The 26,624-nt window shown below is 38.5% G+C and overlaps 2 protein-coding genes across 2 annotated transcripts in view; one reads left to right on the forward strand and one right to left on the reverse strand.

Annotated features, from left to right (window-relative positions):
* The first annotated feature begins 7,368 nt into the window (after positions 1-7,368).
* SFR1 (SWI5 dependent homologous recombination repair protein 1) lies at positions 7,369-11,593 on the forward strand. Its single transcript, XM_025397129.1, has 4 exons — positions 7,369-7,399; positions 8,154-8,275; positions 8,883-9,293; positions 10,713-11,593. The coding sequence occupies exons 1-4, from the start codon at positions 7,387-7,389 to the stop codon at positions 10,902-10,904; spliced, it is 738 nt and encodes a 245-aa protein (XP_025252914.1). The 5' UTR covers positions 7,369-7,386; the 3' UTR covers positions 10,905-11,593.
* A 3,483-nt stretch (positions 11,594-15,076) lies between these two features.
* Positions 15,077-26,624, reverse strand: part of CFAP43 (cilia and flagella associated protein 43) — a 108,566-nt gene continuing 97,018 nt past the window's right edge. Inside the window, exons 34-38 of the mRNA XM_025396840.1 lie at positions 26,320-26,479; positions 18,813-18,977; positions 17,293-17,373; positions 16,509-16,662; positions 15,077-15,493 (exon numbers count right to left, since the gene is read on the reverse strand). Of these exons, the coding sequence (XP_025252625.1) occupies positions 15,327-15,493; positions 16,509-16,662; positions 17,293-17,373; positions 18,813-18,977; positions 26,320-26,479 (727 nt within the window). The 3' untranslated portion in view covers positions 15,077-15,326. The remainder of the gene's footprint in view (positions 15,494-16,508; positions 16,663-17,292; positions 17,374-18,812; positions 18,978-26,319; positions 26,480-26,624) is intronic.

The raw sequence follows: 26,624 nt of genomic DNA on the forward strand, positions 1-26,624 counted from the left end.
GTTTAGTACAGATTTAAGCAATCTTACCTTCACAGTTTGTGACCACAGCCCATTTCATCCCCAATTGACTCTATACAGCAACAAAACTCAAAAAAGACAAGATTTGGAATGAAAAACAAAAAAGAATAAAAAAAAAAAAACCCAAATAAGTAAGCTCTGTGGCTTTATGGCTTTACCCATTCAAATTTCACCTACTGTAAAATGGCTTATCTAAGTTACAAGGTATAATCAAGTTTAACCTGATCATTATAATATTCCACCAGTGCTAAGAAAGTACACATGTATCTGTAATGCATGCTTATACATTTATTAAACACAAAATCTTGAACTTCCATAATCCTTTTAATTCAAATGTATCAAAAGGCCTTAAGAACATGAAGAATATATTTCTCATTAAGAAAGAAGTCATGACTTTGTCAGAATTTAGCCCAAATTAAGTGTGCCCAGGATTCTTGATGTTTGAGCTGATGCTTAGGCCTCAAAACACAGGTCAAATCTGCAGAATAACTTTAGTATGGAGTAAACAAGCCTAGTAATCAGTAATTTGTTATGAAAAACATCATTTTGGAACACTAGTTTTTGTTCTGCTTAAGGGCAAGAAACATGTAGTAAATACAGCTCCCTTCCCTCCCTTCCTTCCCTACTGCCCTACCTCAATTCTTCCCTCTCCTCCTGCATAATTCTTGGCAGAAAATGTTTGAACACTCATGACAACTGACTTCAGTTATGAATGTAGTAGTCCAAGAAAGCTTCCTGTAATCTCAGTTTGAGCAGTTACTGATTGGAAGGTGAGGGATTTCTAAGACTTGCCTTGAGAACTGCTATTTAGTATGCAAATGTTTAATTTCAGCTTCGTAAGTGTTCTCATTAGTCCATGTAATTCTTACCTGTAGTGGTTCAAACCTGTGATAACATGCTATTTTTCACCCATCAAAATCAAGTCACTATAGGTACTGGCTTACTGCATCTACTGTTTGATATGTCTGAATTTCTCTTTCTCACATTTGATTTGGGGACTTAATCCCATTCTGAGCATGAAGGAATTTTATCTAGATTGAGGGGAACAATAAAACTGATTCTTCTCAACTATAAAAATGAAAAGTATTCATAGAGATATTGGTGGGCAAATGTGGTTGATTGACTCACTCCAAAAACTAGCGACTGAAAATAAACTGCTATCCTTGCAGACAATTATTGAAATAAAACACAGTCAGCTTTACATCTCTTCAAAACCTGTGGGAAATGGCTCTGAGTGAAAATAATACATACTGGTAAAATGCTTTTTTTAAAAAAGACATCTTGCAAAAGATTCAAACTCATTCTTTTCAGGGCAACTTAATTGCACAAGCTTTATGCTAATTATTGTTACATTAAAGATTTGGCAGCTTTACAAAAATCCTAAACTTGTACATGCAGGTTTGAAATCTCTATTTTAATGCTCCAGAGTTAGACTAGGAAAGCATTTCAGACAATGCCAACCTGTAGTAATGCTTGCTTTTTTTTTTTTTTTAATCTATGAGTACCTTATAATTTATAGTTTCATAGGAATTTGCTTAACAAATGTGGACGTGATTAGTTGCCTGGCCTCTAAAACCCAAACCTGTATTCTTTGGTATCATGGGATGCTGTTTGCCAAATGACAGGTCTCCAAAAGCCTAACCATGCTAAAGACCATCTTTGCTGGTGAGTGTTATTCCTGTGCTTAGTATGAATTCCCTTCACACCAGACCTTCAGCAACATAGAGGTGTGTTTTCAATATCCAGCATTCATAGAAGGGTGTAGATCATGTCATATCAGAGCAGAAGAAAGGGAGTAAACAGTAAAATGGAGATGTATTAAGCCATCATTCCCATGTAGTAGGGAGTGTTGGAAAACAATTGTTTAAATCACCCTTCTCTTGATTAAAATAATAATAATAAAAGAGAGGTTTGAAAGTGGCTGTAAGAAGAGGACAAGCTGACTGAAAGGTAGGTACTTAAATCAAGTGAAAAATGCTTATATAATGTGCTTGATAGATGATATAACAACCAGAGTGGAACATAAGGGGAAACTTTGTGGGGTGGGACAGTTTGGAAAGGTTTGAATTAAAGGTTTACATTGTTGAAGGAAAAGTATTATCTGTCTTAATCTTGTGCTAATAAAGTCTAAATAGCTGGGTGAAATCTTAGAGGACTATGTCAGAGTGAATGATTTTTTATTCTATACTTCTTTTCCAAGATCCTACCTGTAAGAAAGACATATTTTTAGTATCAAAAAGTAATAATATCACTTGCCAATTGAGGATCACCAGCATCATCATTAAACTTTATACATTATTTGTTGGTAGCCACAGATGTGTCATGGAGGTGGAGAGCTGAGTGATGTTGCTGTCACTCACAAGTGGTATAATTTAGACACAGTATGGGGGACATGAGCACTTGACATAATCTTGGAGGTGGAAGGGAGAGGATCCATGAAGAGGTGCCTTTGCTCAAGTCACCTCCCCGATCTTTGATCATGCCTCTCCACCTGGTCCTCACTGGGGTTTCAGACATCCTGGTCAGAGGCTCTGCATTCAGCGGGTTTGATGCTGCTCCTAAAGGTTGATGGCGTTAATGTAATGTTACCTCACCTTTGGGAGTGGAGACTTAGTGTTTTCTCCTGATTGGTAGAGTGGTGGGAAAAGGATTAAATTTCAGTCTAGCTGTCAGCTCCTGATGTGAGCCAGAAAATTTCTGGTTAGGCTAAATTCACAGATTTTTTCTACTATTATACTTATCATCTAAGTTTGCCAAGAGGTGGAAGAGCAGAAGCACGAAGATCAACAGTATCCTAGAATATGGTCTCTTAATTCCTTATTTTCCTGGTACCCTTAGACACCCTTGCCCCGATCTAAAAAATACCACCAAGAAGAAACCTTTCATACCCTCAAGACTGAAACAGGAATGAGAGGCAAGGGTAGAAAACTGAGTTGACTTGTTTGTCGGCACTTTAAACAGATTTCAATGCTGTGAAATTATCTTGGGGGTTGTTTCCTCAAACTTCAAGGTGGTTAAAGATGATTAAAAGACATGTTCTCTTGCTTAAGGATTTGCTGACATCTAATGCCTTTTTTTCCTCCAAATAAATGCAGGAGTGACATTTTAAAAAGAATATGAGAAGAATGTGGCCCTGAGCAGTACTTTTATTCCCATTACCTTTTAAGAATCTAACTCCTATGCCACTATCCCTCCCCCTCCACCCACTTGGCCCTACCTTCTCCCTCACCATTACTAATCTAACCTGAATCACTCTATTCTTCTCCAAGGGAACACACCCAGTAATAGCAGTGAATCATAGACACTATTGCCTCTCTAGTCTCTGATGGATTTGACAAAATGCCAGATCTGAGAGAATAAAAGGACAGGAAATTCAGATGAAGAGAGCTTTTTAGGTTCTTGTGTAGTACATTTTCCTGAATATTAGTTATTAGATACATTTTCTAGCTGCCTGGTGATGGAAAGGTTTCATTGTGCTAATAATACTGATCCTCTCCTTATCTAAGTAACCATCCTACTCAGTGAGGCAATTGCTGTGGCATGCCTAACAGCTATGTCAATGGCCCTTTTATCTTGAAGTTAAAATAAAACCCACTCTTGAATATCTTGGCTAAAGAATATGAAATAGTTAAATCATAAAGATCGATGTTTGGTAACAAAGTCTCTACGAGTGCAGGCATTACACATTATGTAATTCCATACGAGATCTTCTAGGTAATAGAGAAAAAAATAGAAATATTTGTCAACTATTCTCAAAGGGAAATTTATGAAATTACAGAGCACTAAAATATCACTTTACCATGGATGGGTCTAAAAGATGCGACTTGAATTCATGGCAAGAGAAACCCAGAGAAGAGTTTTTGAAGGGTATTTTCAACTTATGTACAACTGTCATAAGAAGTGTTGAAAGTCAGCTAAGAGAATTTGGCAGATTTTCCTGTGTTATAAATTTGTATTAAATTTAGTTTGTTTAATTTGTCCTAATGGACATTATAAATCAACTGAATCATGTGGATTTTACACAATTCCTGACCCAAGTGGATGTTAATCCTAGTTTCAGAAGTGTGTATTTTTATCTTTCTTTTTTTTTTTTTTTTTTTTTTTTTAGGAGTTTCTGTCGCCCAGGCTGGAGTGTGGTGGCACGATCTCAGATCACTGCAATCTCTGCCTCCTAGGTTCAAGCAATTTTCCTGCCTCAGTCTCCCAAGTAGCTGGGACTACAGGCACCCACCACCAGGCCTGGCTAATTTTTGTATTTTTAGTAGAGACAGGATTTCACTGTATTGGCCAGGCTGGTCTCTGACCTTGTGATCAGTCCACCTTGACCTCCCAAAGTGCCGGGATTACAGGCACCAGCCACTGCGCCCGGCCTATGTCTTTGTTTCTTTAAAAGAACCTATGGATACTAGTTATGTCCACATCATACAGAAAATGTTGTCAATACAGAAAAGTCTATGGGAATATAATTTAGGTTACCTTGAGACTATTGTTAAGATTTACAAAATAATACTAAAGCTGAGAATTTAAAAATTAACATGAACATTTTAATTGTGGCTAAAAAGTACGTGTGTTTGTGCGTTTGTGTGTAGGTAGAGAGAGAGAAAGAGAGGCTATTTACTATTCTTTTCTTGCCGTTAGACAAGAATAAGAACAAAAAAAATTTAAAAAAAAAACCTCATAAAGATTTTAGGTCTACATCATCATCCCACCAATAATTACAGACAAGAACCAAGCATTTTACCACTCCCTGATGAGTAACAAAGTAGCCAACAGTAGCCTTGGGGACTGAAGAAATTTTAAAATACATGGAAAGCCTGACTTGAGTTGATATTAATTACTATTATTACTGGATTCTATTGCTTAAATTGTTCTCTGTGGTAGGGTAAGGAGTCTTTACTTCCTGGCTCACTGGGCCAGTATTTTTTCCTTCCTGAAAAGTTTCATAGGAAACATACAATGTCCTGTGTCAGAAACACCAAAGTCTTCACAGGCTAATAGATTTCAAGTCACTAAAGACACTGAAATGTATGATATGCATTATCTAAAGGTACAATTAAAAGTATAGGGGCTATATTCCAGATCTCTAACATGAAACCGAGGAAACTGGGTTTCCAATTTGTGACGTGAAAAGATTAAGTAAAATACAAACTTATGTATAGGGAGATAATTCAGTTCTAACAATGCATGAAAGCCAGAGAGGTAGGTCAACAAATGCACATTTCTGAAATACAGGTTTTTCTGAGTATTTGTTCTGAAGTTCTTTGAAAATCTGGCCAAATAATTCCATTTTAAGATACCAGTTCACATAATAAGCAAGTCAGAACATTTGCAAGGAAAGATGTTGTTTTCCTTTCTGCAGCCAGGAAAAACACAGCTCTAAGCTTAGGTTGTAAAGGTAAAAGGATTTGGGAGCAGCTGATTTTAGCCAGTCATAAAAACAACTTGCCCTTATGCCGGGAGGTATAAAGAATATGCAGAGTCTGCATTGTGCTTCTACTGTCAGGACAAATCATTATGCTTTTTCTTTGAGATTAACTGATGCCAATGAATGAGTAAAGGGAGAAATAAATGTACAGACTGAGACCTGCAGCTTGGTGAGATGAGTAACACCTTTATCACAAAATCATGAGTTCTGTCTTCCACTTTGTAAATTCCTTGGGGTTAACTTATGTAATTTAAAAAATTTTTAGGAGTGAAATATGTATTACTAATCATATGTGAAGCTCTGCATTTTCTGCTATTTATAGTTTACATTGTGTGGGATCTTACAGATAACAGCATCTTTTAAAAATATATGTGCTTTTTCGGGGAATGGGAGATAAATCAAGGGGTGAAAGGTAAGTGAAGGTGATACATTCCTTTAAATCAGTTAGGGAATGGTGAATACACTTGAATATATAAAATAACTACTGCTTCCTAGATACCTAGCTCTGTTCTAGTTGCCTCTTACCAGTTCTCATTTAATTCTCCAATCCCATATTAAGAGATGAAGAAACTGAGGCACAACATAAAGTAGGGTGCCAGGATTCGAACCTAGACAATTTGACTCTAACGTCTGTGCCCCTAATCATTCCCTTAAGTAGTCCTCAGGTTCTGTAATTATTATACCTGACTGCTTAAGGCTCAGGTAACTCCCTTCTGGCCACTTCTAAGCCATTACTGTCAGATGTTATTAATAGTAAAGAGAGATATCAATGTTTAAAACGGCCATTCAATAAGAGGACTGAAAACACTAGCCCCTGGAAATTCCCAACTTCCACGCGACTCAGAAGTTACACAACTCTTTCCCTAAACCCAGTGCTCCACCCAGTGTAGCTAACTTTGTCGTCGCGTAGCAACAGAACCTCGCCACGCTTCGGGGGGTCGGGGGGGTGGATTTTCTCGACTGGGGATGCTGCTGCCCGGTGGCCGGCAAAGGCCCTATCGGTCTCAAACATCTGAATTTTGCACCGACACAATCTCATGTAATGATTGTTCTGTTTCCTGTGTTGCGCCACAACAAACTTCCTTGGGCTACATTTTCCCTCAGATTTGAGTAAAAGATTTGAGGTCACGCTAAGAAGCCTGAATACTGAGGTACAGAAACGGTTGTTTACAAAAAAAAAAAACCTAGCGACGGGACCGCCGAGTTTGCGGCAGCCAAAAAAGCTAGCGATGAGCTCAGCTAAAGTGCCAGGACTCTCGGATAGATTTCTAACATGTTTCATTCTCAACAGGCTGGAACCCAACGCTGTTCTTGTGGTCTCTGCCTCTGGGGAGTCCACAAGCTGTAAATCTAACATGCAGCCAGCCGTGCGGCTTCTGGCCGCGCCACATCTGAGGAAAGCCTTTTCTGTGACGAGCGGGGAGAGGAGACTGACTGGAGCCACAGAATGGAGGCGGCGGGCTGGCGGGGGCAGGGGGGAGGCACTTTCAGGCGCACTTCACAGACGCACAAAAACAAGGAAGCCTGAAGGGAAGGCGGTTGAAAATAAGACAAGAGAAGCCGCGAACGGAAGCGCGCCCCCCTCAGGATCGCTTGGTCGTTCCAAAGCTCAGCTTCGCCCGCCCCGAAGACCTGCTGCGGATCACGGCCGCGCGCGCGAACTCCCGCTGCCCTCGGGCACTGGGCGGGGAGAGCCGCGCGCACCGGTTAATTCTGCCAATCACGCGTTTAGGCCGCCTATCGTGTGGCCAAGCCCCGCCCCAACCGCCGGCTGGCGGAGGCGCGCGCGCAGTCCCGCCGCTCTGAGTCGCTGAGTGAAGCGGCGTCTCGCGCGTTAGTCAGTCTGGCCAATTGCGCGTCTTCTACGCCAGCCGCACGGCCCCGCCCCTGCCACAGGATCGATTTACGGCCGCAGCTGCGCGCGCTTTTTGCTCTCGCTGTGAATGGCGGAGGGAGGTACTCAGCTGAGGGGAAGGGGGTTACCTGAGCCCTGGGCTTCCCCGGGAGTGTGCTGTGGAGTCGAGTTGAGCTCCTTTTCCGGGTCTGGGGAACTCAACCTCACCTCATGCATGGGGTCTTCGGGGATCTAGTGGGCTTTCTGCAATGGGGGGAAGGAGGGGACTACTCCCGCCCCTGGTTTGCCTCTCAAAAGTTGATGCCTTTGTCGGAGAAAGCAATTTCAGTCCACTCTCCTTTTCAGTGCCTATTCGCTGCTTAAACTAAAAGGGCGTAAATGCATCTCCGCTGTGTTTCTTATGCCTCGGGCCGGCAGGGTAACGGGTTCTAGTCACAGCTTGTAGAGTTCAGGATGGTGACATTCAGGTCCTATTGTTTTTGAGTCAAGGTTTCGGCTATATCTTCTTGAATTATGAAGCTGTCATCATAAAGAATTCCTGATTATCTAAAGCTGTTATTCCCTTCTTCCAAGGCAGAATTTGAATATATTTTGGTGGATGAAAAGAAAACAAGGAGAGTTGTGACTATGAGATACTAGCTGGTTGATGTGTCATGAAAATCTTAGTGGTCCCTTTGTGGGAAGGCAAATGGAAAACTGCAAAAAGAACAATAATGAATTACAAAGTGAAATTAGAGGAAATATCTGGCTTACTTGTGGATGCTTTGTACACCAATAAAATATATTCTTTGATAAAAATGGACTATGGAGAGGTGTGGCTAATTTGATTCTCATTTAATAATTTTTCTTTTTTAGAGAAAAACCAAGATTTCACTTTCAAGATGGAAAGTTCGTCAGACTCAGCTGTGGTTTTACCTAGCACTCCTCAGGCCTCTGCGAATCCATCATCTCCCTATACAAATAGTTCACGAAAACAAGTATGAAAATCTTTGTCCTTCCAGTGGATCCATTGTGTGTTTCTAAGTATTGTGGCAGTGGTGGTTTAAATTCTACTGAAGGTTGTTAATTAACATAATGTGTAGCATAAATAAGTAGACATTTTATTAAACAATTTTATGTTTTTCTTCTAAGGTCACATATATGACACCCACCAGCCCCTTTCCATATTTTCCTCTTGAATCAATTCATTTCAGTTAGTTTCAGATTAATGGAGAAAGTTAGAATCTGTGCAATATTGTGAAGGTCTTTAGTGGCAGGGTCTAGGTCTTTTCCTTACTCTGTAATTCTGAAGCACCTGGAGTACCGTCAGGCATGTGCTTGTTACTGAACAAATGTTCCTTGATTAGTGGGATAAACCTTTCAACACTTTTAGAAAGGTGTTGATCTTGCTGAAGTAAAAAGGAAATAGAACAAATGGAGCTTCCAGAAATTAAAGACATTTTGTGATGCCTTCTTTAGATGTGGAGACAGAAAGCCATCTAGTGGTGTCTAGCACAGAAATGTAAGGCCTTTATTTCTGGTGATTTATTGACATCAAGAATGTTTTTCTTGATTCACATTTTTAATGTTTTATGCTCTTTATAGCCTATGAGTGCAACACTTAGAGAAAGATTAAGGAAAACAAGATCTTCATTTAATTCCTGTTACAATGTGGTGAAACGTCTTAAAGTAGAGAGTGAAGAAAATGATCAGACCTTTTCAGACAAACCAGCATCTTCCACAGAGGAAAACTGTTTGGAATTTCAAGAAAGTTTTAAACACATAGATAGTGAATTTGAAGAAAATACAAATTTGAAAAATACTTTGAAGAATCTCAGTGTCTGTGAATCTCAGTCACTTCATTCTGGATCATGCAGTGCTCTCCAAAATGAGTTCATGAATGAGAATCTTCCTAAACAAAGATTAAACGATGAAAAAGCCAAATTGGTGAAGCAGGTTCAGGAGAAAGAAGACCTTCTTCGGAGGCTAAAACTAGTCAAAATGTATAGATCAAAGGTGAGAAGAATTTCGGGACCATTGTATCATTTTTATTTTTACATAAATTGCAGGAAAGTAATTTCAAAAATAGAAAATAAGGTGTGTGTTTGTTTTTTTATCATAATAAGCAATAAGCCAAATATTCAGAAACCTGGGTTCCAACAACTTTAATTCAACTCCAGATTTAGAGTAGAAAAGGCCCTTAAACACCAGGTAAAACTTTTTAAGAATCTCAGCTCTTATTTAATATGCAGTTAAACTTTTCTCTCTAGTTTCTAGCCCACAGCAATATTAGAAGTATTAAATGTTAGATGCAAGTACGACGGGAACAGAAGTGAAAGCTGACAGTCAATTAGTAAAACTAAAAATGGGCTGTAGAGTACAATAAAAGGTATTTTATTTATGATCTTGTGTCTCCCCCAAATAATTAATGTGATTCAGCCATATTATTTGAGAAAAAACCAAATATATATTAGATTTTAGATTTCAACTCATATAGGTTGAATTAAATAGAACTTGAGTACATGGAAGGAGATAACCTTTATTACCTGGAAAATTCATATATATGCAATAGCTCATTTTCCCCCAACTATGTGGAGTAAATGATGAGATAGCATATCTCATTTGTTCTCTTGAAATTTTAGGGTTTTTTAAAAATAAAATTTAGGAGTATTGAATGTATTTTAAAATTTAGGAGTAAAAAATGTATTTTATTTATTCATTCTCTTTTTAGAGACATGGTCTCTGTTACCCAGCCTGGAGTACAGTAGTACAGTCATAACTTATTGCAGCCTTGAACTCCTGGGCTCAAGTGATCCTCCCACCTCAGCCTCCCTAGTAACTGGGACTACAGGCATGTGCCATTACACCTGGCTAATTTTTTTAAATTATTTTTTTGTAGAGATAGTCTTGTTATTTTGCACAGTCTAGTCTTGAACTCCTAGGCTCAAGCAGTCTTCCCACCTTGGCCTTCCAAAGTACTGGGATCACAGGTGTGAGCCACCATGCCTAGCCTAAAAAAATATTTTTAACTAGAATATTGTAATTTTAAAGAGCAGTTTTAGGTTCATAGCAAAATTTAGTGGAAAGTACAGTATAGTGTCATTTTTAAAAAGGTACAGTTGTAATAGAGTAGATTTTTCCCTGTATTACTGCTTCTTGACATAGTTTTGGCCCAATTTAATGATTTGATTTTTCCCTTATCATAAGGATGGTCCAGAGTGTGAGCCAACAAAATAGCCATTGAACTCAAGTTGAATGACATTGTAACCATTCTACATATGACCATCCTACTTTTTCCTAGATAGAAGTCCCATTCATCCCAGTGTATGTTAGCCTTTAAACCTGCACATCCACTAATTTAACAACTTTAATTAAGTTGAACTAGCATGACTAGTTATTGACATACATACATGTTTTTTTTTTTTTCTGTTTCAGAATGATCTGTCTCAGTTACAGTTGTTAATAAAGAAGTGGAGAAGTTGTAGCCAGCTGTTGCTTTATGAGTTGCAGTCAGCTGTGTCTGAAGAGAACAAGAAACTGAGCCTTACTCAATTGATAGACCACTATGGGTTAGATGATAAATTGCTGCACTATAACAGAAGTGAAGAAGAATTTATAGATGTTTAATTCCTGATTTTTGCTCCAGAATATCTTTGAGAATGACAACTTAATTAAAAGATATTTAGGCACTTTTTTTTTTTTTTTTGGAGACTGAGTCTTGCTCTTGTCACCCAGGCTGGAGTGCGATGGCGTGATCTCAACTCACTGCAACCTCCACCTCCCAGGTTCTAGCAGTTCTCCTGCCTCAGCCTCCCGAGTAGCTGAGACTACAGGCACCTGCTACCACGCCGGGCTAATTTTTGCATTTTTAGTAGACACTGAGTTTCACCATGTTGGCCAGGCTGGTCTCGAACTCCGGCCTCAGGTGATCCACCCGCCTAGGCTTCCCAAAACCATTAGGGCTCAGAGGAATGTATCCCGATGAACATCAATTAAGGGCACTCTAATATATAAATTATAAACTAACTTCTAAAAGGAAAATTCATATTTTGGATAGACTTGCCAAAGAAAACTTGACATTTAAATCATGTTTAAAAAGTCATTTGGGCAGTTCTGGAAACTAGTTTTAATACATTTGTTTTTTGTGGCAAAAAGTTTTATTTTAAATGTTAAAAATTGTCCACTCTGGTAAATGTCTAAACCTAAAGTTTAAAAATTTCTGCCTCCTAAGTTTATGCACCTTGTTTCCATCCATTTACCACATATTTCCATCTGATAATCTAGCAGGTAATTAAACTCATATGTCCAAAACTATATTCTTCCCTGTCTCTTCAAATTTGTTTCTCATACTCATGATTTAGTGAAACAACCATCTATTTGTTCTTTTTTTTTTTTTTTGAGACAGAGTTTTGCTCCTGTTACCCAGGCTACAGTGCAATGGCACAATCTCAGCTCACTGCAACCTCCACCTCTGGGGTTCAAGCGATTCTCATGCCTCAGCCTCCCGAGTAGCGGGGATTACAGGCATGTGCCACCACCCTGGCTAATTTTGTATTTTTAGTAGAGACGGGGTTTCCCCGTGTTGGTTAGGCTGGTCTTGAACTCCTGACCACGGGTGATCCACCCGCCTCGGCCTCCCGAAGTGCTGGGATTACAGGCGTGAGCCACTGCGCCTGGCTAAACCATCTATTTCTTATAAAACTACATTTCCTTATCTCCCGCCCACATCAAGGTATCACGGTATATAAGGTTCTTTACATTTGTTTGCCTTTCTAGCTTCATCTGTGAAATAGATTAAATTTAGGTTGTTTATTTTGTTTATAAACCCACCTCCACAGGGGTTGGGTTTCTGCTGCCAAGTTATACAATTGTACCTATCATTTTGGCCATGTATGGAGATAGGACCCAAGCTGGGCCAGTCCCTGAAAATTTGGAATTTAGCTCAGGAAAAGAAAGCCCATCTCTTTTTGTGACTGCAGCTGTTGTATATACACCTGGAAGGAGCAGAGCTGACATGCTTAAGGGCAGTGAGTGTGCTTACGGAGAAAGGCAGAGGTGATAGAATTTTGTGGATCAGTGGCTTCCTGGTTTAGTTGCTAGTCATTCGTAAGGGCTTTCTGGATTTCTGCTTTTGGGTCCTTTTAAGTGTTAAAACAGCTTTACTTAGCTTTTTCAAAAGCCATTCCCTACTAGTTTAGCACTCCTCTGAACCCCCCTCAAGTACATCCCACTTTCAGCCCAGTCCCTCCCCATGATCTAACCAGTGTTGAATGTTTGGCACAGCAGGAGACGCCAGACCCTGCTTTTGTGTCCATTCTAATTGTTGGTGCCATGCCAGTAAACTCTTCCCCTGCCCACATATACAAATTCCTGTGCCGCTGGCCTTTGTGAATCTGGAGACTGGCCAAGACCTTATCTGAGCCTCCTCTGGCACTGGGATTCCTAGATGGGCACCCCTGTGGACTTGTACTGTTCTAGTGCTTACCAGCCAGCCTCTTATCACTGCTTGCTGCCAACCAGGGGCTTAAACGTGGCAGAGGAAATTGCCCCTTGTGGTGGTGCTGGCATTTTGGTAGGTCATTATGGTACCTCTCCAGATCTCAGAGGCTGCAGCTGCCCACTGCTGACAGGCACATCACCTGGAGCCACCCATATATATCGACTTGTGGGAAACACAGCATCAGTGAGACTGATTCTGGGAAAGCTTAGGGGTGTGGTAATGGGGATTTCCAAGCATTGACTGGGTGCTCAGGTTCCAACAGCACAGCAGCTGCTCTGTTGAATTTAATGTGATGCATTTATTAAAAACCACTGACTACCATAGCTTTATTTATAAAAATGAGGGCTAATACAACATAACACTTGTTTTTAATTTAAAAAAACTAGAATACTAGTTCCAGTTTTAAAGAAGAAATTTAAGATAGTTATTTCAAAATTAAGTGGTTATTTAAAACTCAAGTAGCAGAGCCAAGACTTGAAGCCCAGGAATAGATCCTATAATTTTAATTCCTATGCATAAAGCCATACTGTGTCTGACCCAGTTAATTATATCATTAGCTGATAATATAGATATTTTAAAGGACTATAAAATATGAATATAATTGCTGTTCAGCAGAAGCTGAGAGGAGTCAATACCATGAACAATATTAAGAGAGGAGTTAGTGTGCATGACCCATGTGTCCTTCCAAAGCCCCAAAACCAGAAGGTACCTCCTGTTGAAAGGGCTTCTGGAATGTGGCTTGACGGCAAAAGGTGCCCACTAAGCCCCACTCCATCCATGCCTCAAAGCAAGGCAGTCGAGCGAGGAGCATTGCCAGAGTCACCAAAGGCTGATGACCAAGAAATAGAAATGATGCCGGCTGTTTGGTTTGTTAAGACCTGGGATCCACAGAGCATTATCTAGTGAAATTTGTGGCACTGACTACTAGCAAGTGGAGTCTCTAGACAGCTAACTTAGGTGAAAATGGAGTTTGTGTCACCAGAAAAGACTAAAAAATCAAGTCTAGTACATCTATGGTTGACTCAAACCAACAGGACAGAGAACTTCTGGCAATACCATCTCAAGTATAAAGTATTTGCACCCCTACCCTAGGGTCTGTCCCTACAACTCTCAGGGATAATTTTGAAGGACCCCAGATGTAGGAAATGGTACCCATGGGCACTTCCCTACTGAATAAGCCAAACTGACTACTTCAGGAGTCAGTGTAGTACAAAGGAGGGGAGTCATCAAAATGTTGGTCCTATCATTTCCCTTACCATCCCCATCCAGCACAGATCACTATGTGGGTGATCAATTACATCTTCTAAAGGTTTTTTCTTTTCTAAATTAGAAGATTTTATAATAGCTCTCTTGCTTTATCTACATCAGTGTATATTGGATATGGTACTGAGGATTAAACTTAACGTTGAGTTCATAAATTGCAGAACAGTGAGACAGTCACACCACTTGGAGACTGGTCCATGATCCCTGTGGGCAGCAGTCCACAGGCTATGGAAGGGCAAAGCAGTTTTCTGGCCAATTAGTCATCTCATTATATAATTATCACCATCTACATGGGTAAAGTGATAAACTACTTCATGGAAATAAGAAAGTATTTTTCTGTTTGTTAAACCCTATTGGGTAGAGCACAAAATTGAATTCTATTAAAATATAAAAGAAATGTAGATTATCTTTCTAAAATATATTGTAATTTTTTTTTTGAGATGGAATCTCGCTGTATCGCCTAGGCTGGAGTGCAGTGGTGCGGTCTCGGCTCACTGCAACCTCCGCCTCCTGGGTTCACACCATTCTTCTGCCTCAGCCTACCCAGTAGCTGGGACTACAGGCGCCTACCACCATGCCAGGCTAATTTTTTTACTTTTTATTTTTAGTAGAGATGGGGTTTCACTGTGTTAGCCAGGATGGTCTCGATATCCTGACCTCGTGATCTGCCTGCCTTGGCCTCTGAAAGTGCTGGGATTACAGGCGTGAGCCACCGCACCTGGCCAAAATATGTTGTAATTTACAAATGATACAAGGCTTGGAAAAAGCTAACGATTTATCTTGTTCTCATTGGTGAAGCAGGGAATAATCTAAATATTCTCGTAATTTTTTTCTGATCATGAAAGAAATGCTTACTGAAGAAAATGAGAAACAGAAGAGCATAAAGATAAAAATTATCCATAATCTCAAAACTTTTCTGACAGTTTTATAAAATTAGAAATGTTTGGCAAAGAATTTCTTTTTAAGACTTTCTATACCATAACTATGAAAATATCTTTGATCTGACTCAGATTAAATGAGTAAAATAGATATTGAATACTTTCTGACTTCAAGTGTTGTTTATTCTTGAATAAAAACAGCAATTCATGGTATTTTACACATTTATTCATGCAGGACAAAATCTGTATACAATTTAGGCTAAAATTAAACAATTTTTTATCTGAAACATGCAACTAAGAGGACATGCTAATTCAATTTCTCAGTAAGAAAGAAAAGGAAATCATTTTACCCAAATGAAATGATTTTTTAAATGATTGATTTGGCCTTGTGTTTTCCTGCCAGCGTTTTTACATTTGAACAAGAGCAGGAAACGTTTTCATCCTTAATCTTTCAACTTCAGTCTGTAGTATTGAAATCTGTTCAGCTTGTTGTTTTGAAATATGTGTTAACTTCTGCTGTTGCATCATGTTTTCATACCGTTCTTTGACAATCTTTTCGCAAGTCAGTTTAGACCCTATCCCAAAAATGAAGAAGGAATTAGATTATTTATCAATACTTTCAAATACAGAAGCAGCACTCAGAATCAAACATGTGGAAGAAAGGCTGGTAGCAAAAAGGCATATGCACTTGTATGTTTATTGCAGCACTATCACAATAGCAAAGGCATGGAGTCACCCTAGGTGCCCCATCAACAGTGGACTGGAAAAAGAAAATGTGGTACATATACGCCATGGTACACTACATGGCCATAAAAAAAAGAATGAAATAATATCCTTTGCAGCAACATGGATGTAGCTGGAGGCCATTATCCTAAGCAAATTAACACAGGAACAGAAAACCAAATACCACATGTTCTCACTTATAAATGGGAGCTAAACAGTGGGTACTCATGGACATAAAGATGGCAACAGGAAACACTTGGAGGCCAGGCATGCTGGCTCATGCCTGTAATCCCCGCACTTTGGTTAGCTGAGGTGGGTGGATCACTTGAGCTCAGGAGTTCAAGGCCAGCCTGGCCAACATGGCAAAACCTACTCTCTACAAAAAATACAAAAATTAGCCGGGTGTGGTGGTTCCTGCCTGTGGTCCCAGGCACTTGAGGGGGCTGAGGTGGGAGGATCACTTGAGCCCGGGAGGTGGAGGTTGCATTGAGCTGAGATCATGCCACTGCACTCCAGCTTGGGCAGCAGAGGGACACCCTGTCTCAAAAAAAAGGAAAAAAGAAGAACACTGGGGACTACTAGAGGGAGGAGGCAGGGAGGGAGGAAGGGCTGAAAAATTATTGGGTACTATGTTCAATACCTGTGTGACAGAATCATTCCATACCCCAAACCTCAGCATCACACAATATACCCAAGTAACAAACTTGTACATGTACTCCCTGAATCTAAAGTAAAAGTTGAAATTATTTTTAAATGATCTATTTTTAAAGAAATGCTGGTAGCTTTTTAACTATTGTATACATTTTAGGATTACTGATTACTTTTAAAGAAACTTACAGTTGGTTAAAGAAAAAAAAACATGCTTACCCATTGCATTACAGATGTCTTTTCTCTCTGAGACAGCTACCAACTCTTCTCGTAGATTGCAGCTTAGGGTGTAATTTGCTATATCTTTTTGATTGCTGAACTTTCCAAGTTTTTTGAGTAGTTTCTTGCAGTTTTCCACATTCTTTTTGTGGGTCTGAAATTTTTGTTCCCATGATACCCCACAAAATTAATTTTGAAAAATGTGATTTATCCTATAAAGACATTATTCTTATATTTTAAATACATTATCATCATTAAGATAACATCTTACCACCATATCTGTAGTGCCTGGCATAGTAGGCACTCGAGTTATTTGTTGAAAGGTAGAATGGTAGGTTAATAAAAAATTTTAGAAAAAAATTTTGTATATTCTTAAACTGAGAGAATATTTTAAAAGCTTGAGATTGCTTTGTTTCTAATGTATACTACATAATAAAAACTGACCATTTTTATTCAGTTATGATTAAATAAAACCTTTCCAATGCCAAGGAAAGACTACCAACACTCCCATTACATAAATCCTAACCTAATGTGAAATAGAAAATCCACTTATACTCAGATATGTCCCCAGGGGTTAATTCTAATATTAAAGGAAGTGCTTAATTTTATTTCATTGGTTACGGTTGCAAAGACACTACTTAGCAACTTCGAATTACCTCATGAATACTAGTAAATAACCAAGATTTTATTAGGGTCTAGGTAAATTCATGATTTGAAACACTATTACTTTGCTCAAATGATTTACAACTGTTAGGATATAATAACCAATGTCTTTGAGACTTACCTTATCTAAAACAGCAATGGTTTGTTCCATTATTCCAATCTGAATACTAATCAGAGCCTCATAGTTTGGTTCATTTAGGTACTTTGAGATTAAAAAAAAAAAAAAAAAAAAACCAGGTAAGAATATTTTTCTCTCTTTCAATAGATAACTTTATAAAGATTGTTTTAGTTTTGAAAGTTACTGTTTTTCATAACAAATATCTATGTAAGTTAAGATTGATTTGGCTTGGCTGAGTGTGATGGCATATGCTTGTAATCCCAGCACTTTGGGAGGCTGAGGCAGGTGGATCACCTGAGGTCAGGAGTTCGAGACCAGCCTGACTAACACAGTAAAACCTCATCTCTGCTAAAAAATACAAAAAATTAGCCGGCGTGGTGGCACATGCCTGTAATCCCAGCTGCTCAGGAGGGTGAGGCAGGAGAATTGCTTGAACCTAGGAGGTGGAGGTTGCAGTGAGCAGAGATCACATCATTGCACTCCGCCTGGGCAAAATGAGAAAAACTCCATCTCAAAAAAAAAAAAAAAAAAAAAAAAGATTGATTAGGCTTTTGTGCCATAATATTTCCTTGTCTTTAGCCATCAATGTATTCATGTACACTAATTATTATATCAAAGCACAAATTACAAATGCCTACTTTATTTTCTCATTCATTCAGTCATTTATTCAACTCACCAAACATTTAAGTGTTCCACTTGAGTCCCACATAACAAAGTCCTAGTTAAAGACACTGAGGGAGATACAAAGATAAATAATATGTCCTAGTCTTCATGGGAAGATGATCACATAGATATGATTGGTTGCCAGAAGACATGTAGAGTGTCATACTAATTCAAAGGTGGTTTGTAATGAGATGGAATTTCTCCAGGCTTGGAAAATCAAGAAAGGTTTTGTGAAGGAGAAGGTGGTATTTAAACTAGACCTTGAAAAGTAGATTTGAGATGTACAAAAAAGGCAAACTAAGAAGAGCTGCTGGGAGGTGAAAACTATAGAAATGGGGCATGGCTTGGAATCCACAGAACTTGCATTAGTTTGTAGAAGTGATCGTTGAAGTTAGAAAAACAGAGGACATCACCCAGGGAGAGGTATGGAAAGAAACACAAACATAGCTAAGGGCAAAATCTTGAAGAATGGCTACATTGAAGTGTTAGAGGCAAAAGAGAAGCCAGCAAAAGAGGCAGAGTGGTATGACATGTTGGAAGAAAAATTAATTTGGGGTGATGAAAGTCAAAGGAATGGGAAATTAAGATGGTTAAATGCTACAGAGAATTGAAGGACCACTGGGTTTGACAGGAAATCCTTAGTGAGCTCTGAGTAGAATGATCCTACTAAATGGGTCATGAAGAACTGGAGGCTGCAAATGTAAACTATTGGAAGAAAAATAACTCACAGATATATTTTGAAACACTCCTGGCTTAGAATATGCTTGGTATCACAGAGGCTTCTTATTAAATACTGGTTAAATGAATAAATACATTAATGAACAAAATTAAAACTATGTAAGGGGCTAGGGAGAATTTACCTTTTGGCGATCTCTTGAAAAAAATAGCATCTGAATATCCCAAGCCTTCTGATTTAGATCTTCCCTTTCCATCTCCATTTTCTTATGTTCCCACTCAATCTGAAGTATTCTTTTGTGTACATCTTTAGTTTCCATCATGCTAGCAATTTTCTTTTGTCCTTGAGTCTTTAAAAAAGCACATTAGATATCCATATAATATGATTCTGTATATAGAACATAGAATATTTGAGGCTGAATGCTATTTTTAGAAAACACTTGGATCACAGAGATAATTCCATCTTCTTTTTAAGAAACAGACATTAAGGCCAGGTGTGGTGGCTCACACCTGTAATCCCAGCACTTTGGGAGGCCGAGGCGGGCGGATCACAAGGTCAGGAGATCGAGACCATCCTGGCGAACACTGTGAAACCCCGTCTCTACTAAAAACGCAAAAAAAATTAGCCGGGCGTGGTGGCGGGCGCCTGTAGTCCCAGCTACTCGGGAGGCTGAGGCAGGAGAATTGCATGAACCCAGGAGGCAGAGCTTGCAGTGAGTGGAGACTGCACTCCAGCCTGGGCGACAGAGCGAGACTCCGTCACACACACACACACACACACACACACACACACACACACACACAAACAGACATTAAAAAATGGCTTCTTGGGCAAAATCTGATCACTATAAAGCATGATACTCATTAAACAGAAGGGATTATAAGATACATTTAAATAGCAGAGCCAATTTACTTTATATGTCAACAATTAGGCAGGAACTTTTTTTTGCTGTCACCCAATCTACCAACCTGTATGCATTTGTATTCCTACTCATTGTCCTCACACCTGATGCTGGGTGTGGTGTCTTATGCCTGTAATCCCACTACCTTGGGAGGTTGAGGCAGGAGGAATGCTTGAGCTCATGAGTTTGAGACCAGCCCAGGCAACAGAGCGAGACCTCAACTCCATGGAAAATCAAAAAATTAGCCTGGAATAGTGGTGCACACCAGTGGTCCCAGCTACTCAGGAGGCTGAGACAGGAGGATCACTTGAGGCCAGAAGGTCAAGGCTGCAGTGAGCCGTGTTCATGCCACTGCACCCCAGCCTGGGTGACAGAGGAAGTGCAGTGGCACTTCCTGTCTGAAAAAAAGGAAGAAAGAAAATAGAAAAACAATAGTCAATCATGAAACCAAAAGTTGGTTCTTTTAAGAAATCAGCAAAATTGACAAACCTTTAGCTAGACTGACTAAGGAAAAAAAAAAAGGCTCAAATTGCTAAAATAAGAAATGAAATCAAGAATATTACTACCAATATTACGGAAATTAAAAGGATTATAAGAGAATACTATGAAAATTCTACACCAACAAATTAGATAACATAGATGAAATGGAAAATTCCTAGAAACACACAAACTATAAAAACTGATTCGATAAGTAACAGGAAATTTTAATAGACCTAAAACAAGTAAATAATTGAATCAGTTATCAAAAACCTCCCCAAAAAGAAAAGCCCAGGACCAGAAGACTGATGAATTCTATCAAACATTTAAAGAAAAATTACACCAATACTACTCAAACACTTCCAAAAAATAGGAGAGGAGAGAACACTTTCTAATACATAATATGAGGCCAGTAGTACCTTGATACCAAAGCCGGAGAAAGACATCACAAGAAAATTATAGACCAATATCCCTTATGAACACATACACAAAACCAAAAACGTTCAATAAAATACTAGCAAACTGATTCCAGCAGCACATTGAAAGGATTATAACTATGATCAAGTGTCATTTATCCTAGGATTGCAAGAGTGGTCCGCATAATCAAACAATATAATATACCTCATTAATAGAACAAATTAAAAAACCCACATGATCATGTCAATTGATGTAGAAAAAAATTTGACAAAATCCAGCACCATTTAACGATAAAAACAAAATATATGCAACAGACTTGGAATAAAAGGGAACTTCCTCAACATGGTAATGGGAATTTACAGAAAACCCATCATAACTTCATACTGAATGATAAAAGACTGAAAGCTTTCCAACTAAGATCAGGAATAAGACAAGGATGTCCCACTTTTTGTCACTTTGATTCAACACTGTAATAAAAATTCTAGTCATGGCAATTAGGCAAGAAGAAGAACTAAAAGGCACCCAAACTGAAAAGATGTAAAACAATTTCCATTCACAGATTAATGAATCTAAATATAGAGGGAAAGTCATATAGAATCCAAAAACCCTACTAGAGATAATAAATAAATTTGGCAAAGTTGCAGAGTATAAGATCAACATGCAAAAATCAATTGTATTTTTATACATCACCACTGAAAAATGTGTAAAATAATTAATAAATCAATTCAATTTACAATAATATCAAAAAGAAAAAACCTAGAAATAAAGTTAATCTAAAAAGTATGTGTACAAAGAAACCTACAAAATATTGCTGTAAGAATATAAAGATTAAATAAATGGAAAGTCATCCCATGTTCTTGGATCAAAAGACTTAAGACAGTACTCCTCAAAGGAATCTATAGATTTAATGCAATCACTGCCAAAATTTCAATGGCTTTTTTTTTTTTTTTTCAAATCCTCAAATTCATATGAAGCTGCAAAGGATCATGAATAGCCAAAACAATATTGAACACAAAAAGTTGGATGGCTAACATTTCCCTACTTCACAGAAGAAAACAGGGACTGAGGCCAGGCTCAGTGGCTGATGCCTGTAATCCCAGCGCTTTGGGAGGCTGAGGCAGGCAGATCACCTGAGGTCAGGAGTTTGAGACCAGCCTGGCCAACAAAGTGAAACCCTGTCTCTACTAAAAATACAAAAATTATCTGGGAGTGGTGGTGGGTGCCTGTAAATCCTGGCTACTCCGGAGGCTGAGACAGGAGAATTGCTTGAACCCGGGATGTGGAGGTTGCAGTGAGCCAAGATTATGACACTGCACTCCAGCCTGGGAGACAGAGCGAGACTCCATCTCAAGAAAGAAAAGAAAGAAAAGAAAAGAAAAGAAGGAAGGAAAAAGAAAAGAAAAGAAAGAAAACAGGGATAAATCTTCATGACTTCAGATTTGATTCTTAGATATTTATTTATTTTATTTTTTGAGACAGAGTCTTACTCTGTCACCCAGGCTGGAGTGCAGTGGTGCCATCTCACCTCACTGCAACCTCTGCCTCCCGGGTTCAAGCGATTCTCCTGCCTCAGTCTCCTGAGTAGCTGGGATTACAGGTGTCTGCCACCATGCCCGGCTAATTTTTGTATTTTTAGTAGAGATGGGGTTTCACATCTTGGCCAGGCTGGTCTTGAACTCCTGACCTCAGGTGATCCACCTGCCTCAGCCTCCCAAAGTGCTGGGATTACAGGCATGAGCTACTGCACATGGCCTGATTCTTAGATTTAACACCAAAAACATGAGACAATCCATAGAAGGGGATAAAATATTTGCAAATTATATAAGGGTTTAATATCCAGAACATATAAAAAACTCTTATAACTCAACAACAAAACCCAATTTAAAAATGGGCAAAAGACTTCAATAGACATTTGTCCAAAGATATACAAGTGGTCAACAAGCATATGAAAAGATGCTCAATGTCACTAGTCATTAGAGAAATTTACATCAAGAATAAACCCACTAAGATGGCTGTAATTAAAAAGCAAGCAAGCAAAGAACAAAAAAGAGAGAAAATAACAAGCTTTGATAAGGATGCAGAGAAAGTGAAACCCACATGCTTTGCTGGTGGAAATATGAAATGGTGCAGCTACTGTGGAAAACAGTTTGCAGCGCCTCAATCAGTTAAACATGCAATGACCATACGATCCAGCAATTCCACTTCTAGGTATATATCCCCAGAGAACTGAAAACAGGTTTTCAAAAACTTGTGCATGAACAGTTATAAGCACCACAATAGCCAAAAGGTGGAAGCAGCCCAAATATTCACCAGCTGATGAATGGATAAACAAAATGTATATCCATAAAATGAAATATGATTTGGTCATAAAAGAAGAATGAAGACTGATACATGCTACAACATGGTTAAATCTTAAAAACATGCTAAGTGAAAGAAACCAGAAAACAAAGGCCACATATTGTATGATTCCATTCATACAAAATACTAAGAATAGGCAAATCCATAGAGACAATGCAGATTAGTGGTGTCCAGGGGCTGAGGGAAGAGGTGAATGGGGAATAACTGCTTCATGGGTGTGGGGTTTCTTTTTAGGATGATAAAAAATGTTCTGAGGCCGGGTGGGGTGCCTCACTCCTATAATTCCAGCATTTTGGGAGGCTAAGGCGGGAGGATTGCTTGAGCCCAGGAGTTTGAGACCAGCCTGGGCAATATGGTGAAACCTCATCTCTACCAAAAAAATATAAAAATTAGCCAGGTGTGGTGGCACATGCCTGTAATTCCAGCTACTGAGGTGGGAGAATGGCTTCAGTCTGGGAGGTGGAGGTTGCAGTGAGCTGAGATCATGCTCTGGCACTCCAACCCAGATGACAGAGCCAGACCCTGTCTCAAAAAACAAAAAACAAAACAAAACAAAAATGTTCTGGAACCAGATAGAAGTACTAGCTGCACAGCTTTGTGATGTACTAATTGCCACTGACTTGCACACTTTAAATGGTTACAATAGTACATTTTATGTGATGTGTATTATACCACAATAAAAATAGCTCTAAAAAACTAAGTTACAAAGCAATCAACACACCTAGATCAGAGATGACAGGTGTTAGAACTATCAGATGGGAAATGTAAAATAATTATGACTAATTTCCTTATAAAGAGTACAGCATGGAACAGTGGAGAAAAGGTAACTTTATAGTAATGAAGCCTGACAAACACTACCTCAATTCAGGTGGTCAAGATTCAATGAACAGTGATGACATGTTGATAGCATGTATCCTTGAAATCATGTGCTGAGAGGGTATTTTACCTCTGTGGTCTCTGTCTCCATACTCCAGGTGAATAGTGATAAATACATCAGAGAAACCACAGTTGAGGCACATTCTACAAAATAACTGACTATTACTCTACAATAAACTGTCAAGGTCATCAAAAACAAGACAAAACTGAGAAACTGTCACTGTCTAGAAAGAAATGACAATTGGCCGGGCGTGGTGGCTCACGCCTGTAATCCCAACACTTTGGGAGGCCAAGGCAGGTGGGTCACCTGAGGTTGGGAGTTCAAGACCAGCCTGACCAACATGGAGAAACCCTGCCTCTACTAAAAATACAAAATTAGCCGGGCATGGTGGCACATGCCTGTAATCTCAGCTACTCAGGAGGCTGAGGCAGGAGAATCACTTGAACCTGGGAGGCGGAGGTTGCGGTGAGCTGAGATTGTGTCATTGCACCCCAGCCTGGGCAACAAAAGCAAAACTCAGTCTAAAAAGAAAAGAAAAAAAAAAGGAAAGACATGACAACCAAATAAAATGTATCCTGATGAGATCCTGGAACAGAAAAATGACCTTAAGTAAAAACTAAGGAAGAGTGAATAAAGTTTGTGCTTTAGTTAATAATAATGTATCAATATTACTTCAATAGTTGTGACAAATGTACCATACTGATGGAAAACAATAAAAATATAAGAAACTGGATAAGGAGTATATGAGAATTCTGTGTACTATCTTTACAACTTTTCTAAAACAAAATTTTTGGAAAGGATAGACAACATGCATGAACAAATGGGGAATTTCAGCAGAGGGATGGAAACTGTAAGAGTTAAACAAATACTAAATATAAGTCTATCTATCTATCTATCTACAATAATATGGTAACAGATATTTTGCCTTTGATGGGCTCATTATTAGACTAGACACAGCATAAGAAAAAATGAATGAACTTGAATATAGGGCAACAGAAATTACCCAAACTGAAACATAAAGAGGACAAAGAGTGAAAAAAATGAGTATCGAATATCTAAGAGATGTGGAACAATATCAGACAATCTGACACGTGTGTAATTGGAATCCCAGTAGAAAAAGAGAGAGCAAACAGGGCAGAAGAAATATTCAGAGATAATCAATGAGAATTTTCCAAAGATAATGACAAATATCAAATCACAGATTGAGGAAGCTCAGAGAACCTCAAGAATCTCACGCACACCGCCCGCCCCCCACCTAGACACATCGTGTTCAAACTGTTGAAACCAAAGATAAAAAATCTCAATGCCAGACACATTAAATTCAGAAGAACAAAGATAAAAAATATAGCAGAAACCTTATCAGAAACTATATAGATGTTCAGAAGAAAATGAACATCTTTAAAATGAAAAGAGAGAGAACAAATGAACGAACCTGGCAATCCAGTGAATCTAGCAAAATATCTTTCAACAATGAAGGTGATTAAAGACTTCTTCAGATAAAGAAAAACCAAGATAATTCATTACTAGCAGGCTTGTACTTCAATTAAGTTTAAGGAAGTTCTTTAAGCAGAAGGTAAATGATACAAGATGGAAATTTGGATCTAAACAATGAAATAAAGATCTTTTGAAATAGTGAAAATTAAGGTAAATAGAAAATACCTCTTTTCACATTTTTATTATTCTAAAAGATAACTGTCTAAAGCAAGAATAATAGCAATATGTTTTGTGTTTATAGCATTTGTAAAAATAAAATGTACAGTAGTGTTATCATCTAATTCCCAAATAGCACAAAATCCCCAAATATTTAGAAATTAAATAACACACTTTTAAATAACCCGTGAATCAAACAGGAAGTCACAACAGAAATTAGAAAATATTTAAACGAAAAGAAAATTAAAACACAAAATATTAAAATTTGTAGAATACAGATAAAATAAAGCTTATAGGGGATATTTTTTTAGGACTCAATTATACCTAAAGCTTATAGGGAAATAACATTAAATGTTAATATTAGAAAAGAAGTAAGGTCTGAAATCAACTAACCAAGCTTATCTAAGATTATCTTTGCCTGAGTAGGCTGGGCCTAACAAAACGATGGCATACTAGAATGTACATTTAGCTCTGTGATCCTTCTTGAACCTTAAAATTATGGAGGGAGCTTTTAAAAAATACTCATCCTGGGGATGGGGTCCGGGAACATTTATAAAGTTCTTCAAATGATTCTAATGTGCAACCACAGTTAGGAAACCACTGACTTAACTGAATTAAAATTACTTATGAAAATGGGAGAATAATGTAAAATATTCAATATAGCAGGCAATATGTTTTGTCTTTAAAAAAGTATAATTGGCCAGGTGCAGTGGCTCACACCTGTAATTCCAGCACTTTGGGAGGCCAGAGCAGGAGGATCACTTGAGCTCAGGAGTTTGAGAACAGCCTGGGCAACATATTAAGACTCTGTTTTTACAAAAAATTAATTTAAAAACAATTAGCCAGGTGTAGTGGTGTGAACCTGTACTCCCAGCTACTCTGGAGGTGAAGGGGGGAGGATGTCTTGAGCCCAACCTTAAGGCTGCAGTGAGCCGTGATTGTGCCACAAGACTCTAGCCTGAGGAACAAAGCAAGACCTTGAATAAAAATAAAAATAAAAAGTATAATTACCCGAATCACAGAATTCAAGTCTTCAATTATGTTCCTGTTGATGAGAATTGCATCAGAATACTCCAGCACTAGCTGGAAATTTTCTAGTTCTACTTGTCCTTGTTTAAGAAGAATTTGGATTGTCAAATTCAACTGGAATCTCACTTTCTCTTCCTGTAATCTAAATTGAAAAGCACTTCAAAGCAAGTAGTTGTAATATATTTCAAATTTCACCTATTATCTGAGAATATAAAAATCAAACATGCTGGAGATTAGTGTGGAGAATATTTTCCTGATGATGAGCTTTCCTAGAGGTCTCTCTGAAA

Source organism: Theropithecus gelada, chromosome 9 (assembly GCF_003255815.1).
Source record: "Theropithecus gelada isolate Dixy chromosome 9, Tgel_1.0, whole genome shotgun sequence".
NCBI classification, from domain to species: domain Eukaryota; kingdom Metazoa; phylum Chordata; class Mammalia; order Primates; family Cercopithecidae; genus Theropithecus; species Theropithecus gelada.